This window comes from Zonotrichia leucophrys, chromosome 9 (assembly GCF_028769735.1).
Source record: "Zonotrichia leucophrys gambelii isolate GWCS_2022_RI chromosome 9, RI_Zleu_2.0, whole genome shotgun sequence".
NCBI classification, from domain to species: Eukaryota; Metazoa; Chordata; class Aves; order Passeriformes; family Passerellidae; genus Zonotrichia; species Zonotrichia leucophrys.
The window spans coordinates 23,804,475-23,823,449 of record NC_088179.1 but is presented as its reverse complement, the minus strand read 5'-3'; the positions used below and the strand labels follow the sequence as shown (position 1 = coordinate 23,823,449).

Here is an 18,975-nt window from a genome sequence, read left to right as displayed (position 1 = left end):
AAATAATATTATTTTCATCTCCAAGGCTGTAACACCCTTGGAGAAACCATCACTGCCATGCTCAGGGGCTGTTATTTAAATGTTTTAAATTTTATTTAATTTCAGAATAACCCAAATGAACAATTTGTGCAGGAGCTCTGAGTGAAGAACTCACCTTGCTGGGCCAGGGTGGATCTCAGCATTCCACTTTTGGACCAGATTTTCACTTGCCCATCTTCCCCAGCTGCAAATGAGCACAGAAATCAGAAATATATTTGTATTTGCTCAGGAAACTGTTTATTTTAACTGCAATTAAAATAAACCCAGCTTTTCTTACAGGTGAATTCCTTTTGTTTCATCTTCCAAACATGCAAGAGGAAGCACAGGAAGGAAAAATATTTAAGATTATTCTTTGGTTATTATCAAGAAATTCTCAAGGAATTATAATAATTATAATTATTATTATTATTATTATTATTATTATTATTATATATTATAATAATAATATAATATATAATTTTATATATTATTATATATTATTATATATTATTATAATAATATTATAATAATATTATTATTATAATATTATTATAATAATATAATATATATATTATTATAATATATATATTATGATAATAATTATTATTATTATTATCAAGGAAAAATATTTCAGGTTCTTTGGTTATTATCAAGGGAAAATCCATCATTATTTAAGGACCCCAAATTCTGTATTTCTGATTCCTTCAATGGCCCAGGGGAGCAGGATTTGATGGATTTAATTGGAGATTTCACAGCACAGAAATCAGAAATATATTTGTATTTGCTCAGGAAACACTGCAATTAAAATAAACCCAGCTTTTCTTACAGGTGAATTCCTTTTGTTTCATCTTCCAAAATTGCAAGAGGAAGCACAGGAAGGAAAAATATTTAAGAGGATTCCTTGGTTATTATCAAGAAATTCTCAAGGAATTATTATTATTATTATTATTATTATTAAATATATATATTATTATATATTATTATATATTATTATATATTATTATAATAATATTATAATAATATTATTATAATATTATTATAATAATATAATATATATATTATTATAATATATATATTATGATAATAATTATTATTATTATTATCAAGGAAAAATATTTCAGGTTCTTTGGTCATTATCAAGGGAAAATTTGGTTATTATCAAGGGAAAATCCATCATTATTTAAGGACCCCAAATTCTGTATTTCTGATTCCTTCAATGGCCCAGGGGAGCAGGATTTGATGGATTTAATTGGAGATTTCACAGCACAGAAATCAGAAATATATTTGTGTTTGCTCAGGAAACACTGCAGTTAAAATAAACCCAGCTTTTCTTACAGGTGAGTTCCTTTTGTTTCATCTCCCAAAATTGCAAGAGGAAGTATATGAAGGAAAAATATTTAAGAGGATTCCTTGGTTATTATCAAGAAATTCTCAAGGAATTATTATTATATTATTATTATTATTATATTATTATTATTATTATTATTATTAAATATATATATTATTATATATTATTATATATTATTATATATTATTATAATAATATTATAATAATATTATTATTATAATATTATTATAATAATATAATATATATTATTATAATATATATATTATGATAATAATTATTATTATTATTATCAAGGAAAAATATTTCAGGTTCTTTGGTTATTATCAAGGGAAAATTTGGTTATTATCAAGGGAAAATCCATCATTATTTAAGGACCCCAAATTCTGTATTTCTGATTCCTTCAATGGCCCAGGGGAGCAGGATTTGATGGATTTAATTGGAGATTTCACAGCTGATAAGCACAGAAATCAGAAATATATTTGTGTTTGCTCAGGAAACACCAGAGTTAAAACAAACCCAGATTTTCTTACAGGTGAATTCCTTTTGTTAAATCTTCCAAAATTGCAAGAGGAAGCACAGGAAGGAAAAATATTTAAGAGGATTCCTTGGTTATTATCAAGAAATTCTCAAGGAATTATTATTATTATTATTATTATTATTAAATATATATATTATTATATATTATTATTATTATATTATAATAATATTATTATTATAATATTATTATAATAATATAATATATATATTATTATAATATATATATTATGATAATAATTATTATTATTATTATCAAGGAAAAATATTTCAGGTTCTTTGGTTATTATCAAGGGAAAATTTGGTTATTATCAAGGGAAAATCCATCATTATTTAAGGACCCTAAATTCTGTATTTCTGATTCCTTCAATGGCCCAGGAGAGCAGATTTGATGGATTTAATTGGAGATTAAAATCCATCATTATTTAAGGACCCTAAATTCTGTATTTCTGATTCCTTCAATGGCCCAGGGGAGCAGGATTTGATGGATTTAATTGGAGATTTCACAGCTGATAAATTGGGGCAAGGGAAGATAACTCTGTTTAGGTGGCTTCAATATACCAAATAATTCAGTTTATTTACTGAAGAATTCATTGCCAAACACATTTAGGGCTGGTTTTACAGCACACAATTCCTGCTGTGGTGTCATTTTTTAAAATGCTTCAGTTTAGGCCTCCCAGATGCAATCAATGAGGAAAAAGAAATTAATTTGAATGGATTCTTCCATTCAAATATAATTTATTTGCCACATTTCAGGTTTTTATATCTGGCCAATGTTGTTTTAAATGTTTTAAAAATGTTTTAAAAACCAACTCAAAATTACTCAAAATTAAAAATCTTTTTTGGTGCTGTTGAAATAGAACCATAAAATATTGGAAGTGGTGCAGTAGCAATGATTTATTTTGTCTTCCTCCAAGCAAAGAGGAGTTGATTTCCTCAGAATAAACTGGAATAAACACTCCCCAAAAAGTGTCAGTGTCATGCAACCCCATAAAAATAAAAAAAAAGGGATAAAAAAGACAATTTTGAATTTGTCTTTGGAGAAGTTCCTGAGGCAAGGCTGCCTTTAAAAAGAACAATATTTCCATTCCCTCTGGGGTTTCAGAGGAACAGCCAGACAGAATTCCTTGAAGCAGCATTTCAAAGTTTGGAAAATGATTATTTCCAAAATGAAATTTGGAAAAAATCCAGAATTATCTGCCAGAGGGATCAGCTGTGCTCCATCAGCACAAACCCAGCACAGGAATTGCAGCAGCTCCCCCAAAAACAACTCATTAATAAAAGATTTGGGACAAAAAAATGGTGCAGAAATGAAGAAATTATGGCTCACTCCTCTATCACTAATATAAATAAGCTGTAGGTGATAATTACTGATAATTAAGGAATAAAGCAATTATTAATAATTTTATTTATTTATTTATTTCTATTATATTATTTTATTATTTATTATATGATATTATTTTTGTTTTATTATTTATTATATTATATTATTTTTATTTTATCATTATTTATTTTATTATTATATTATTTATTTATTTATTTATTTATTTATTTATTTATATTAATAAATTAAGGAATATTCAGGATCAATGAGGCCTTTTTTGGCTAAAAAACCCCCAAATGTGCAGAGATATAAATATAAATATAAATATAAATATAAATATAAATATAAATATAAATATAAATATAAATATAAATATAAATATAAATATAAACTCAGCAACTTCTTCTTGCAACAGATAGAAAGGAAAGAAATCAAATATTCTGCTTTCTGAAGTTCAGAACAGCCACAAAACCATCTGATATTAAAACATTTACTTTCAAGTAATTGGATGATTTAAATATTTTACTACATCTATTAATTAAAATACACAACACTAAGGTAAAATACATGAATTAAATAGTGCAAAATGAACTTGTAGTAAAAAGGGGATAACTTCTGTGGTAAATAACCAAAACCAGCAGATTGTTATTGAAGTTTTCAAAGCACTCTATCACTAATATAAATAAGCTGTAGGTGATAATTACTGATAATTAAGGAATAAAGCAATTATTAATATTTTTATTTATTTATTTATTTTTGTTATATTATTTTATTATTTATTATAGTATATTATTTTTATTTTATTATTTATTATATGATATTATTTTTGTTTTATTATTATTTATTTTATTATTATATTATTTATTTATTTATTTTTCTTATATTAATAAATTAAGGAATATTCAGGATCAATGAGGCTTTTTTTGGCTAAAAATCCCCAAATGTGCAGAGATATAAATATAAATATAAATATAAATATAAATATAAATATAAATATAAATATAAATATAAATATAAACTCAGCAACTTCTTCTTGCAACAGATAGAAAGGAAAGAAATCAAATATTCTGCACTCTGATATTAAAACATTTACTTTCAAGTAATTGGATGATTTAAATATTTTACTACATCTATTAATTAAAATACACAACACTAAGGTAAAATACATGAATTAAATAGTGCAAAATGAACTTGTAGTAAAAAGGGGATAACTTCTGTGGTAAATAAGACAAAACCAGCAGATTGTTATTGAAGTTTTCAAAGCACTCTATCACTAATATAAATAAGCTGTAGGTGATAATTACTGATAATTAAGGAATAAAGCAATTATTAATATTTTTATTTATTTATTTATTTTTGTTATATTATTTTATTATTTATTATAGTATATTATTTTTATTTTATTCTTATTTATTTTATTATTATATTATATTATTTATTTATTTATTTATTTTTCTTATATTAATAAATTAAGGAATATTCAGGATCAATGAGGCGCTTTTTGGCTAAAAAACCCCCAAATGTGCAGAGATATAAATATAAATATAAATATAAATATAAATATAAATATAAATATAAATATAAATATAAATATAAACTCAGCAACTTCTTCTTGCAACAGACAGAAAGGAAAGAAATCAAATATTCTCCTTTCTGAAGTTCAGAACAGCCACAAAACCATCTGATATTAAAACATTTACTGTCAAGTAATTGGATAATTTAAATATTTTACTACATCTATTAATTAAAATAGACAACACTAAGCTAAAATACATGAATTAAATAGTGCAAAATGAATTTCTAGTAAAAAGGGGATAACTTCTGTGGTAAATACCCAAAACCAGCAGATTGTTATTGAAGTTTTCAAAGAATTTTATTAATTTAGGAGTGCTCACCTTTAACCAGAAATGAAAAAGAGAAATATTTTTACTACATCTATTAATTAAAATGGACAACACTAAGGTAAAATACATGAATTAAATAGTGCAAAATGAACTTGTAGTAAAAAGGGGATAACTTCTGTGGTAAATAAGACAAAACCAGCAGATTGTTATTAATAAATAATAAAGTTAATTAATAATTAATAAAGTTTTCAAAGCATTTTATTAATTTAGGAGTGCTCACCTGTAACCAGGGCTGTTCCCTCATAATTCCACCTTCCTGCAAGGACAGCTCCACAATGGGCTTCTACACTTTTCTCCACTCTTCCCAGCTTGGAAATCAAGTGGAATTTCCCTAAAAAAATTAAAAAAAAGTTAATAGAATTTACAGAATTATGTAATTATTATTACATTATTAATTACATTCTGTGTTATTACAGCAGTGCTGGAACCCCCTGTGGAAAGCACAGAGACAAACCAAGGAAGCAGCGACACAAAGAGAATTTCCAGTTGTTTTTCAGAGCTTAAATCAGAATTTTTGCTGCTCCCATGCTGGAGCTGGGGTGCAAAGAGAATTTCCAGGTGTTTTTCAGAGCTTAAATCAGAATTTTTGCTGCTCCCATGCTGGAGCTGGGGTGCAAAGAGAATTTCCAGGTGTTTTTCAGAGCTTAAATCAGAATTTTTGCTGCTCCCATGCTGGAGCTGGGGTGCAAAGAGAATTTCCAGGTGTTTTTCAGAGCTTAAATCAGAATTTTTGCTGCCCCCATGCTGGAGCTGGGGTGCAAAGAGAATTTCCAGGTGTTTTTCAGAGCTTAAATCAGAATTTTTGCTGCTCCCATGGGCTGGAATTCCACAGCAGCCAACCCCAAAGTTTGTCATGACTTCCACAGAAAGGATCAGGAAGTTTTTTTTCCCAAATAAATGATGCTGCTCAAACCCAGCAAAATCAAATTTAAACTGGAGCAAAGAGCAGACAATGGAGAGCTTGGAAAAATAAGCAAGCCAGTAATTGAAATGAAGTAGCTTAAAATCAAATTATTTTTAGTAATAAAATCAAATATTTTTAGAATTATTTGATTTAAGCTGCCAGGGAGCTCCTGAGTGACCAGAACTTTTGGCACCAGCATCCAGCCAAACCTCTGCCAGTGCAAGATTTCCAGGGAAAAGACTCCTAAAAGTCTAAAAGACTGATAAAAAATTATGGTTTGGATAAATCAGTTTATTTGAACAGTTTATTATGGAATCCCAGGCTGGTTTGGGTTGGCAGGGACAACTTTCACAGCCCAGGCTGCTCCAAGGAAACATTCATTTCATGCATTCCATTATTCTGTATTTATAAAATAATTATAAATAAAATTTATATAATTATATATTATTTATATAAAAATATATTATATTATATATATAAATTATATATATAATTGATTTAATATATATTATATAAAATTTATATAATTTAATAAATACATTATAAATACATACCTTATAAATACATATAAATACATATAAATACATATAAATACATATAGATACAATACATTTATAAATACAAATTTTATATAAAAATTTATATGATATTATATATATAATTTATATAATATATATTATATAAAAATTTATACAATAAATAATTATAAAATAAAATGTATCACTTCTTGTATAAAACACCTCTCAGGTGTGAGATTTTCATGTTCCACGTGTGGAGCTGGATTTAGAGAAATTCAACGTTGATTCCTCCAAGTCAATTGCCAAAATCACCTTTTCTGCTTTTACATTAAAAACAACTTTTATTTTCTGAGAAATGTATAATATTGTATTTTCTGCACCTTTTCCCATGCAGTGTCTTTGTTCCACCTGTATCCAATTTTTCACTGGAGAAAAATTCCATATTCCCAAATTCCCAGGAGCAGGAATATTCCCATATTCCCAAATTCCCAGGAGCAGGAATATTCCCATATTCCCAAATTTCCAGGAGCAGGAATATTCCCATATTCCCAGAGCAGGAATATTCCATATTCCCAATCTCCCAGGAGCAGGAATATTCCCATATTCCCAAATTCCCAGGAGCAGGAATATTCCCATATTCCCAAATTCCCAGGAGCAGGAATATTCCCATATTCCCAAATTCCCAGGAGCAGGAATATTCCCATATTCCCAGGAGCAGGAATATTCCCATATTCCCAATCTCCCAGGAGCAGGAATATTCCCAAATTCCCAGGAGCAGGAATATTCCCATATTCCCAATCTCCCAGGAGCAGGAATATTCCCATATTCCCAAATTCCCAAGAGCAGGAATATTCCCATGCCACCCCTCCAGGGCTCAGCATGAACACAGTAGCTCTTCAGAGCCAGCACTTTTTTCAGGATATAATATTCTATATATGATTTTATAATTGATTTATAATATTGATTTTATAAATGGAAACAGCTCCCATGATCCAAGCAGAACCTCGAATGTTCTGTGAGCAAATTCCCAGCTCCTAAGAGAAAAATGAAATTCCAGTGGGAGCCACAGCAGCTGGAAGGAACGAAGGATATTGTGAAGTCAGAATATCAGGAAAATGGGCAATGTCAAGTATCAGATAAAATTCCTGTTATCCAGGGAAAACTCCACTATTTTCCCAGTCTTTTGCATCCTCTCCCACTCCACAAGCTCCCACTTTTCTCACTTGGGAGAAGGGAAAAAATCCCAAGGGAAAAAAATCTTTTTGGGGAGAAGGGGAAAAATCCCAAGGGAAAAAATCTTTTTGGGGAGAAGGGGAAAAATCATTCTGGGGAGAAGGGGAAAAATCCCAAGGGAAAAAATCTTGGGGAGAAAGAGAAAAAAACCTCCAAGGGAAAAAATCTTTTTGGGGAGAAGGGAAAAACCCCAAAGGAAAAATCTTTTTGGGGAGAAGGGAAAAAATCCCAAGGGAAAAAATCTTTTTGGGGAGAAGGGAAAAAACCCCAAGGGAAAAATCTTTCTGGGGAGAAGGGGAAAAATCCCAAGGGAAAAAATCCCAAGGGAAAAAATCTTTTTGGGGACAAGGGAAAAAATCCCAAGGGAAAAAATCTTTTTGGGAAGAAGGGGAATAAAACCCCGAAGGGAAAAAATCCCAAGGGGAAAAATCTTTTTGGGAAGAAGGAGAAAAAATCCCAAGGGAAAAAATCCCAAGGGAAAAATCTTTTTGGGAAGAAGGGAAAAAATCTTTTTGGGGAGAAGGGAAAAAATCCCAAGGAAAAAAAGTCTTTTTGGGAGAAGGGAATGAAACCCAAGGGGAAAAACCCCAAAGGAAAAATCTTTTTGGGGAGAAGGGGAAAAATCCCAAGGGAAAAAATCTTTTTGGGGAGAAGGGAAAAAATCTTTTTGGGGAGGAGAAAAAACCCCAAGGGAAAAAATCTTTTTGGGGAGAAGGGGAATAAAAACCCCAAGGGAAAAAATCTTTTTGGGGAGAAGGGGAAAAAAACCTCCAAAGGAAAAATCTTTTTGGGGAGAAGGGAAAAAATCCCAAGGGGAAAAAATCCTTTTGGGTGAAGGGGAATAAAAACCCTAAGGGAAAAATCCCCAGGGAAAAAATCATTTTGGCGAGAAGGGAAAAAATCCAAGCTTTTGCTCCCAAAAATGCTTGTCTTGACTGAATGATCACTAACCTACAAAACAATCCATAGTATAAATCTTTTTAAATGTCATTATCCTATCCAAGCCGACTAAACCATCAGAGCTGGTGAGCACAACGCTCTCAGCCTGGGGTTGCTTTTTGCCAGCGCTGCCCCTGGGGCAGCAGTGCAGCTCCAGGGCATGAACCCCGTGGGGCAGCGCCAGCACGGGCACGGCCTCGCTGCTGCCCAGGCTCCAGCGCAGCACCCGCCCGTCATCGCTGCACGACAGCAGCTCCTCCGCCGAGCTCCAGCCCACGCCGCTCACCAGGCCCTGATGTGACACCTGGTTAAGGAACCTGGAAAATTTAACCATGAAATATAAGCAAATAACCCATCGCGAGTCGTCGGAACACAACGGATAATACAACCCATCTCGACTCCTCGGAACACAACAGACCATACGAGGTTATTCTGGTAAGGTTGTGTGGAGAGCGTAGTGCTAAAAAGAAAAAAAATCGGGATTTTTCACCAGGCCCTGATGTGACACCCAGCTAAGGAACCTGGAAAATTGAACCATGAAATATAAGCAAATAACCCATCGCGAGTCTTCGGAGCGTAACGGATCTCAAGTCTTCAGAGCGTAATGGATAATACGAGGTTATTCTGGTGAGGTTGTGTGGAGTGCGTAGTGCTAAAAATAAAAAAAATCGGGATTTTTCACCAGGCCCTGATGTGACACCCAGCTAAGGAACCTGAAAAATTTAACCATGAAATATAAGCAAATAACCCATCGCGAGTCTTCAGAACACAACGGATCTCAACTCTTCAGAACGTAACGGATAATACGAGGTTATTCGGGTAAGGTTGTGTGGAGAGCGTAGTGCTAAAAATAAAAAAAATCGGGATTTTTCACCAGGCCCTGATGTGACACCCAGCTAAGGAACCTGAAAAATTCAACCATGAAATATAAGCAAATAACCCATCGCGAGTCTTCGGAGCGTAACGGATAATACACGGTTATTCTGGTAAGGTTGTGTGGAGTGCGTAGTGCTAAAAATAAAAAAAATCGGGATTTTTCACCAGGCCCTGATGTGACACCCAGCTAAGGAACCTGGAAAATTCAACCATCAAATATAAGCAAATAACCCATCGCGAGTCTTCGGAACACAACGGATAATACACGGTTATTCGGGTGAGGTTGTGTGGAGAGCGTAGTGCTAAAAATAAAAAAAATCGGGATTTTTCACCAGGCCCTGATGTGACACCCAGCTAAGGAACCTGGAAAATTGAACCATGAAATATAAGCAAATAACCCATCGCGAGTCTTCGGAACACAACGGATAATATAAGGTTATTCTGGAAAGGTTGTGTGGAGTGCGTAGTGCTAAAAACAAAAAAAATCGGGATTTTTCACCAGGCCCTGATGTGACACCCAGCTAAGGAACCTGGAAAATTTAACCATGAAATATAAGCAAATAACCCATCGCGAGTCTTCGGAGCGTAACGGATCTCAACTCTTCAGAGCGTAACGGACAATACGAGGTTATTCTGGAAAGGTTGTGTGGAGAGCGTAGTGCTAAAAATAAAAAAAATCGGGATTTTTCACCAGGCCCTGATGTGACACCCAGCTAAGGAACCTGGAAAGTTGAACCATGAAATATAAGCAAATAACCCATCGCGAGTCTTCAGAACACAACGGATAATATAAGGTTATTCGGGTAAGGTTGTGTGGAGTGCGTAGTGCTAAAAATAAAAAAAATCGGGATTTTTCACCAGGCCCTGATGTGACACCCAGCTAAGGAACCTGGAAAATTGAACCATGAAATATAAGCAAATAACCCATCGCGAGTCTTCGGAGCGTAACGGATCTCAACTCTTCAGAGCGTAATGGATAATACGAGGTTATTCGGGTAAGGTTGTGTGGAGAGCGTAGTGCTAAAAAGAAAAAAAATCGGGATTTTTCACCAGGCCCTGATGTGACACCCAGCTAAGGAACCTGGAAAATTGAACCATGAAATATAAGCAAATAACCCATCGCGAGTCTTCGGAGCGCAACGGATAATACACGGTTATTCGGGTAAGGTTGTGTGGAGAGCGTAGTGCTAAAAAGAAAAAAAATCGGGATTTTTTGGCCTTTTATGTGGTAAGAAGAGATGGAAATTCAGGCAAATGAAGGAAATTTTCATTTGGTGAAATGAAAATATTTCATAAAAATAAAATTGTTGTCATGATGTAAAGTTATGGAAATGTTGGGTTAGTGAAGGGTCTTAGTGTAAAATACTGGAAATTCAGTCCAATGAAGAAAATATTGGAAATTCAGTCCAATGAAGAAAATATTGGAAATTCAGTCCAAGGAAGAAAATACTGGAAATTCAGGCAAATGAAGAAAATACTGGAAATTCAGTCCAATGAAGAAAATACTGGAAATTCAGGCAAATGAAGAAAATACTGGAAATTCAGTCCAATGAAGAAAAATTCAGTCCAAAATGAAGCAAATTTTCATTTTGTAAAATGAAAATATTTCATAAAAATAAAATTCTTATCATGATGTAAAGTTATGGAAATGTAGCCAAAGTGTTGGGTTAGCAAAGGGTCTTAGTGTAAAATACTGGAAATTCAGTCCAATGAAGAAAAATTCAGTCCAAAATGAAGCCTAAAATGAAGTCTAAAATTTTATAAAAAAATATTTCATAAAAATAAAATTCTTATCATGATGTAAAGTTATGGAAACGTGGCCAAAATGTTGGGTTAGTGAAGGGTCTTAGTGTAAAATACTGGAAATTCAGTCCAATGAAGAAAATACTGGAAATTCAGGCAAATGAAGCAAATTTTCATTTGGTGAAATGAAAATATTTCATAAAAATAAAATTCTTGTCATGATGTAAAGTTATGGAAATGTGGGCAAAATGTTGGGTTAGTGAAGGGTCTTAATGCAAAGTACTGGACATTCAGTCTAATGAAGAAAATACTGGAAATTCAGTCTAAAATGAAGCAAATTGTCATTTCGTAAAATGAAAATATTTCATAAAAATAAAATTCTTATCATGATGTAAAGTTATGGAAATGTGGCCAAAATGTTGGGTTAGTGAAGGATCTTAATGCAAAGTACTGGAAATTCAGTCTAAAATGAAGCAAATTTTCATTTTGTGAAATGAAAATATTTCATAAAAATAAAATTCTTATCATGATGTAAAGTTATGGAAACGTGGCCAAAATGTTGGGTTAGTGAAGGATCTTAGTGCAAAATATCCAACTATCATTCAGAAGTGTTGGTTTATTCACACCACATCATTAATAAGTGTTCAATACCGCTTAAATTATTGTCCTTAAAGGCCGCACTCAATGGCCAGGGGAACAAAGGAAAAACAGGAAAAAAAGGCATCTGCAATTTACAAATGTTTTACTGAAATTTCAACAACAAAAAACTATTTTCTGGCAGAGTCTATTCAGAATGAACACCATGTTTTTTTTCTGTGACAAAGGATATGTTTTGGCTCCTTTAAAAGGGAAGTCTTCAGTCTCATCTCAGTTGTTCAGATGGAGCATTAAAACCATGTGTTATAACTGCAATAAAAGAAAACAAATACATATATAAGTATGGATAATGAACATAATATATATGCATACACAAGCAGCCAAAATTCAAGAGGAAGACACTAACACTAAAATTAAAAGGTCTGAAGTAATTTTACATCACTACTGGGGAAAAATAAGCACCAAGAAATACCTGAATTTAGAGAGAATTCTGTTTTCACATTATCCAACTGAATATGGACAACTTGGAGAAAAAATGGTGCTGTGAACAGCGATTCCTTAAGGTTGGAAAAGAGCTTTAAGATCAACCTGAAACATCAGAGGTTGGAGCACTGGAGATCCCCTGTGCTGACACACAGCCAGGAAAAGAAAACCTGGTATTTTCCTTCCAAATCCCAGAACTTTATAATAATTTTAAAGCATTTTAATGGCTCTGTATGTGCTGCTGAAAGGCTGAACGCCCAACAGGTACATCCATCACTGCCAGCCCACGTATTCCCTCCGTCCCAAGGAATCCAGCAGGAGTTTTAGGAGAGATGTGGCAACAAGCAGGAATTCTGAGCAGGAATTCTAGGCAGGAATTCTAAGCAGGAATTCTGAGCAGGAATTCTAGGCAGGAATTCTGAGCAGGAATTCTAGGCAGGAATTCTGAGCAGGAATTCTAGGCAGGAATTCTGAGCAGGAATTCTAGGCAGGAATTCTGAGCAGGAATTCTAGGCAGGAATTCTAGGCAGGAATTCTGAGCAGGAATTCTAGGCAGGAATTCTGAGCAGGAATTCTAGGCAGGAGTTCTGAGCAGGAATTCTAGGCAGGAATTCTGAGCAGGAATTCTAGGCAGGAATTCTGAGCAGGAATTCTAGGCAGGAGTTCTGAGCAGGAATTCTAGGCAGGAATTCTGAGCAGGAATTCTAGGCAGGAGTTCTGAGCAGGAATTCTAGGCAGGAATTCTGAGCAGGAATTCTAGGCAGGAATTCTGAGCAGGAATTCTAGGCAGGAATTCTAGGCAGGAATTCTAGGCAGGAATTCTAGGCAGGAATTCTGAGCAGGAATTCTAGGCAGGAATTCTGAGCAGGAATTCTAGGCAGGAATTCTGAGCAGGAATTCTGAGCAGGAATTCTAGGCAGGAATTCTGAGCAGGAATTCTAGGCAGGAGTTCTGAGCAGGAATTCTAGGCAGGAATTCTAGGCAGGAGTTCTGAGCAGGAATTCTAGGCAGGAATTCTAGGCAGGAATTCTGAGCAGGAATTCTAGGCAGGAGTTCTGAGCAGGAATTCTAGGCAGGAATTCTGAGCAGGAATTCTAGGCAGGAATTCTGAGCAGGAATTCTGAGCAGGAATTCTAGGCAGGAATTCTAGGCAGGAGTTCTGAGCAGGAATTCTAGGCAGGAATTCTAGGCAGGAATTCTGAGCAGGAATTCTAGGCAGGAATTCTAGGCAGGAATTCTGAGCAGGAATTCTAGGCAGGAGTTCTGAGCAGGAATTCTAGGCAGGAATTCTGAGCAGGAATTCTGAGCAGGAATTCTAGGCAGGAATTCTAGGCAGGAATTCTAGGCAGGAATTCTGAGCAGGAATTCTAGGCAGGAATTCTAGGCAGGAATTCTGAGCAGGAATTCTAGGCAGGAATTCTGAGCAGGAATTCTAGGCAGGAATTCTGAGCAGGAATTCTAGGCAGGAATTCTAAGCAGGAATTCTAGGCAGGAATTCTAGGCAGGAATTCTGAGCAGGAATTCTAGGCAGGAATTCTGAGCAGGAATTCTAGGCAGGAATTCTGAGCAGGAATTCTAGGCAGGAATTCTGAGCAGGAATTCTGAGCAGGAATTCTAGGCAGGAATTCTAAGCAGGAATTCTGAGCAGGAATTCTGAGCAGGAATTCTAGGCAGGAATTCTGAGCAGGAATTCTGAGCAGGAATTCTAGGCAGGAATTCTGAGCAGGAATTCTGAGCAGGAATTCTGAGCAGGAATTCTGAGCAGGAATTCTGAGCAGGAATTCTAGGCAGGAATTCTAGGCAGGAATTCTGAGCAGGAATTCTAGGCAGGAATTCTGAGCAGGAATTCTAGGCAGGAATTCTAGGCAGGAATTCTAGGCAGGAATTCTAGGCAGGAATTCTGAGCAGGAATTCTAGGCAGGAATTCTGAGCAGGAATTCTGAGCAGGAATTCTGGGGGCTCGGAGAAGCCAAAGCGCCTCACGCCTCCTGCCTTTCCCACCCGGAGCTGCTGGCCCGGAGATGAGGGAGGATCGGGAACGGCGGAGCAGAGCGGGACGGGGGCAGCGCAGGGAAGGAATGCCAGAGGGAAGGAAAACCAGCGGGGAGGGATGGGGGCAGAGCAGGAAAGGGAAGGAATGCCCCAGCAGGATGAGGGAATGCCGAGAAGGAAAAGCAGCCGGCGGAACGCGGGGCACGGAGGAGGAGACACCAAAGCCTCGGGGCAGCCTCGGCCAGCACCGCCCGCGCCAACACCCGCTGTTCCCTCCGTTCGCAGCTTTCCAAGAAGCAATGATCCAACCCCTCCGGAGGGTCGGGGCTCCCCCGCCCTGCCCTCAGCTGTCCCCCGGAGCTCTCCCGCCCCTCCATCCGCCCGTCCCACGCCCAGCCGGGGGTCACGGCTCCCGACCCTGTCGCCCACCGCGGCGGTGACTCAGCCGAGGGGAGGGGGCCGGCGGCCGCCGCCTCCCCAGCGCGCCTTTACCTGCGCGGCCAGCGGGAGAGAGCGGCAGAGCGGCGGCCGGAGCTCGCTCCCGGCGGAGCCCGCTCCCAGGGGAGCCCGGGGCGATCCCGCCGCCAGCTCCCGGGATGATCCCGCTCCCGGCGGATCTCGCTCCCGGCCGATCCCGGGATGACGCCGCCTGCCGCTCCTGGCGGATCTCGATGCCGGGATGATCCCGCCTGCCGCTCCCGGGATGATCCCGCTCCCGGCGGATCTCGATCCCGGAATGATCCCGCCTCCCCGTCCCGCTGCCGTCGCCTCAGGAGCGGCGGCTCCCTCTCCCCCCACCGCCAAGCGCCGCCGTCGCTATGGCGACTTCTCGCGAGACCGCATCCTCTTCATCCTCCTCCTCCGCCACCTCACGGCTCCCCCCCGGCCCCCCCAAGGTGCCACGGCGCCGCCCGTTAATTAATTAAAGCCGCTTCAAAACCGCCGCGCTCTCACCATTTTTAAAAATTTTTTTCACTTGTAAAAATTTTTTAAAATATTTTTTTATTAATTTTAAACCACCGCGTGTCGCCCAGCAACCAAGCGCCGCCCACTGACCTACTTCTAAAATTAAAATTAACCCTTATCTCCGCCGGCACGGGCGCCAGGCTGTGTTACCTCGGCGCCCTCAGCCCCTAATGTCTCCCACCCCCCCATATCTGCCCAGAAAAAGCCGCTCCCGGCGGATTTCTGGGCGCTTTCCCCTCCCTGCTGTAACGAACACAAGATGGCGGGCGGGGGCGGCGGTTCCGTTCAAACCCGCGGGCCCGGCCCCTCCCGTCCCAGCCTGCCCCGCGCTTTTCTAACGAATTTCGGTTCGAGTTCGCCGTTTCGGCGCCATTTTCGAGTGTGGAAGCGGCCGAGCTTCTACAGCAGCCGGAGCTGCCCGCACTGCCGCCGCCTCGCCGGGGCACGGAGCTGCCGGGACGAGCAGGTACGAGCTCGGCGGGAGGAAGCGATGGCGGTTCGCCTCAGGGCGGTGGGGTGGGGGGGCTTCGCGGCGGAGGAGGTGCCCTCAGGGGGCTGCCCCGGGCAGGGGGTGCTGAGGGAACGGTGCTGATGGCGGAAACAGAAATGCTGGGAGAATTGAGGGGAGACAAGGGATGCTGAGGTGGAGATTCGGACTTTTGAGGGGAAGGTGCTAAGGGGGCGATAAGTGGTGTTGTAGGGAAGGTGCTGAGGAGGAGACAGGAGGCGCTGAGGGGGAAGGCGGGAGGTGCTGCGGAGATGGCAGGAGGTGCTGGGGGACCGGCGGGTTCTGCCCCGCGCCTCATTTCCCCACTTCGCCCCGGCCCGGAGGGAGCAGAAGCGGCGGCAGCGCCTCTCTCTCCCCGGCCGGGCTGCTCCGCTGAGGATCCCCCTGAGGGCTCGGGGCCTGGCGGCTCCGTCCCGGCTGCTGTCGGCTCAGGGCTTTGGGAAGCGGCTCCCCGAGGGGCTGTGCAGCCCAAGGGCTCCGCCGTGCCCTGAGGGAGCCCCGCGGACCGCGGAGGACGGGGAAGTTCAGGGACGCGTTTGGGTAGCGGAGAGACCCGACTTTAATCTGCTTACAGAGGGACCCTCCTATCCCTGGCTCTGCCTGCTGCTTTGATGCTTGAAGGGTGAGAGAAAAATCCCAAGAAAGCTCTTAACGATTCGTTTAAAAGAGCTGGACTCGATGATGATCCCTGTGGGTCCTTTCCAGCTCGGAATATTCTGGGATTCTGTGACTTGGAAAGAGCGTGACAAGGGTGCAGTCTGGCTCCTTGTGCTTTGAAAAAGCCCCAGATTTGTCACTGACAGGGCTTGTCGCTATCACATTTAATCGGCTGTTCATAAGGAAGCTTTTCTGGCCGTCCCCGTGAGGAAAGCGGCGCTTGGCAGCAGAGATGCTTTAACCGAACACCTTCGAGCTGGCTCGGGGGAGGGGCTGGGCACGAATTTGTTAAATTTGTTAGAGACGATGTGGCAGCCGATTTATCGCGATTTAAAAGCTGAGGTCAAGGAGTTCGGCTTGTTCATTCTGCTGAAGTGTCCGAGCGGGGGGGGGAAAGGGTTGGGAAGGTAAATAGGTCTATATTGCACAATTCTGTTGGAGTGGAGCAGTTTGGGGGAAAAAAAAAAAATAAATGTGCTTTGAGAGGCTGTAATTGTCCGCGACAGCCATTGCGGAACAGTTCTGAACGGGGGCATGGAGTGAAATTGCCTGAAAATGAGTTCTGTCTCTCATTTCCCCCCTCCCCCATTGTCCCACACGAAGGACTCTCATGAGAGTGTGGGCTGGGGGTAGGTCTGAAAACGTCAAATGATTGGCACCAATTGTAAGATGACTTTCTAACCACGTCAGTTTTTTATCTTGTGAGAAGTAAACTTTCTCGTGTCTGTTTTGCTGCGAACTCACTTCGCCACTTGCTGCGATTTCAACTCTTTGGGGGGAGAATTTTGCTCCTTTTCTTCTCATCGGGTGCTTTCTGTTCACCCGTTCGGGGAGCTGTGCTCGAGTGCCAGCTGATGGCTTTTGTAATGCTCGTCCTTGCTCAGATCACTTTAACATCCCGCCTAGATGAAGGTATTTCGTTTTTGCTTTCTCTCCGAAATGCTGGATGCTGGCAGGAGGGGTTGTGTTGTGTTTTGCGAGCAGTGCGTGTCGATTTAAATAATTTTAAGAGTCAAATCTTCGCTATAATCACGCAGGGCTTTCGTTTCTCTATCTATCAATCTCTCTGTAGCCATACAAATATTTAGCGCGGATTATTGAAAGTAAAGCGAGTGTCAGGTCTGAAATATAAGGAGTTCTTGCAGGAGAGCAGGGACATGTGGCTCCTGGGCTTGTTATTCAATGTGTCTTTAACCCTTTTGCCCCCAGCACCAGGGTGGCTTTCAGGGAGCAGTCACTGCCCTGACATGTCCCCCGAGCTGGCAGCAGGTTAAAACAGATCAGGCTCAGCCCCTCGTTTTGGGGCTGATGTATCTTCAAATATATCATCATGAAGCTAACCTCGATATTTTGTTTCAAATTTGGATTTTTGTCTTAATGCCTCCAGCCTTAAGTTTCTAAATGAGTGGAGCATCTGGGCAGAGGTGTAGGTGAATTGCTGGGCTGAGATCACGGGGTTCTCTTGTTTGTAGATAGAGCCCTGCAGTTTGATTGCTCGCAATGGAAGGGGAGCAGGAGCCCTCCGTGGCCATGGAAGTGGAGCCCGAAGGCACCAGGGAGCCTGATGGCAAAGAGCCTCCCCAAGGTAGGTCTGGCCTCCAAAAACCCTTCTACAAAGCAGCTCTGAAACCCCAGGCAATTTAAGATTGCTTTTAAAATGGTCAAACTCGCTCGCAAAGAGTTAAAGGGTTTGGCCCAGTACAAGTGCAAAAGCAATTTGTAGCCTTTTTCTCCTAATAAAGCCCATTTCGGAGCTCTGATCTGCAACATTGCACTGAAGGTTGTGGTACAACAGCAGGATTTTTCAAATTTATAGGCAGCCAATGGTATGGGATGTCTTGGAATGGAATAAATGTCAAGTTTATTTACTTAACTCTTAAAATGATTTGACTTTCTTTTTCATGAAGCAATGTATTTTCTTGAGTTGAGCTTTTGCAGAAAAAAAAATCTGCAAAACCAGCAGCTGTGTAACTTTGTAGGGAGCCAGATGTGCAGTTGTTGAAGGCAGGTATTTGACAAATCCATGGAAATTGGTGGCAGAATCTGCTGCTGGTGCCTGGGGAGAAGCTGCTCTGCTGATATCCAGGGGGCCGGTTTGTTTTCGTAACAAACTTCCTGTCTTTGCAGAGCAGCCGTGCTGTCATTGCAGCTTTCAGAGCCTCTCCGAGAGCCCCGAATCCTGCACAGACACTCTGAAATGTGGCTTTGCACTTATTCATTTAAAAGGCTTTGCCTGCTTCGCATTTGCAGATTTATTGTGATGGTTGGAGCCGCTGGAATTGCAGGGGGCCTGTTAAAGTGTGCTGGAATAAGAATTACATAATGAAAGAACAAACCCAGCGATGGGACATCTTAAGTAGCTCTTAAAAAACATTTTGTTTGTGGAAAGAAGAATTTTAATTCCACTCAGCTCATATTAATAACTACAGGC

General features: G+C 39.3%; 2 protein-coding genes across 3 annotated transcripts in view; one reads left to right on the top strand and one right to left on the bottom strand.

Moving 5' to 3' along the window:
* Positions 1–15,210, bottom strand: part of IFT80 (intraflagellar transport 80) — a 50,581-nt gene extending 35,371 nt beyond the window's left edge. Inside the window, exons 1-5 of the mRNA XM_064720998.1 lie at positions 14,906–15,210; positions 12,173–12,247; positions 8,798–9,021; positions 5,349–5,459; positions 155–223 (exon numbers count right to left, since the gene is read on the bottom strand). Coding sequence (XP_064577068.1) covers positions 155–223; positions 5,349–5,459; positions 8,798–9,021; positions 12,173–12,207 — 439 coding nt within the window. The 5' untranslated portion in view covers positions 12,208–12,247; positions 14,906–15,210. The remainder of the gene's footprint in view (positions 1–154; positions 224–5,348; positions 5,460–8,797; positions 9,022–12,172; positions 12,248–14,905) is intronic.
* Positions 15,211–15,706: 496 nt separating this feature from the next.
* Positions 15,707–18,975, top strand: part of SMC4 (structural maintenance of chromosomes 4) — a 37,032-nt gene continuing 33,763 nt past the window's right edge. For both annotated transcript variants that reach the window (XM_064720997.1, XM_064720995.1), the window contains exons 1-2: positions 15,707–15,845; positions 18,017–18,129. In XM_064720997.1, the coding sequence (XP_064577067.1) occupies positions 18,045–18,129 (85 nt within the window). In that variant the 5' untranslated portion in view covers positions 15,707–15,845; positions 18,017–18,044. The remainder of the gene's footprint in view (positions 15,846–18,016; positions 18,130–18,975) is intronic.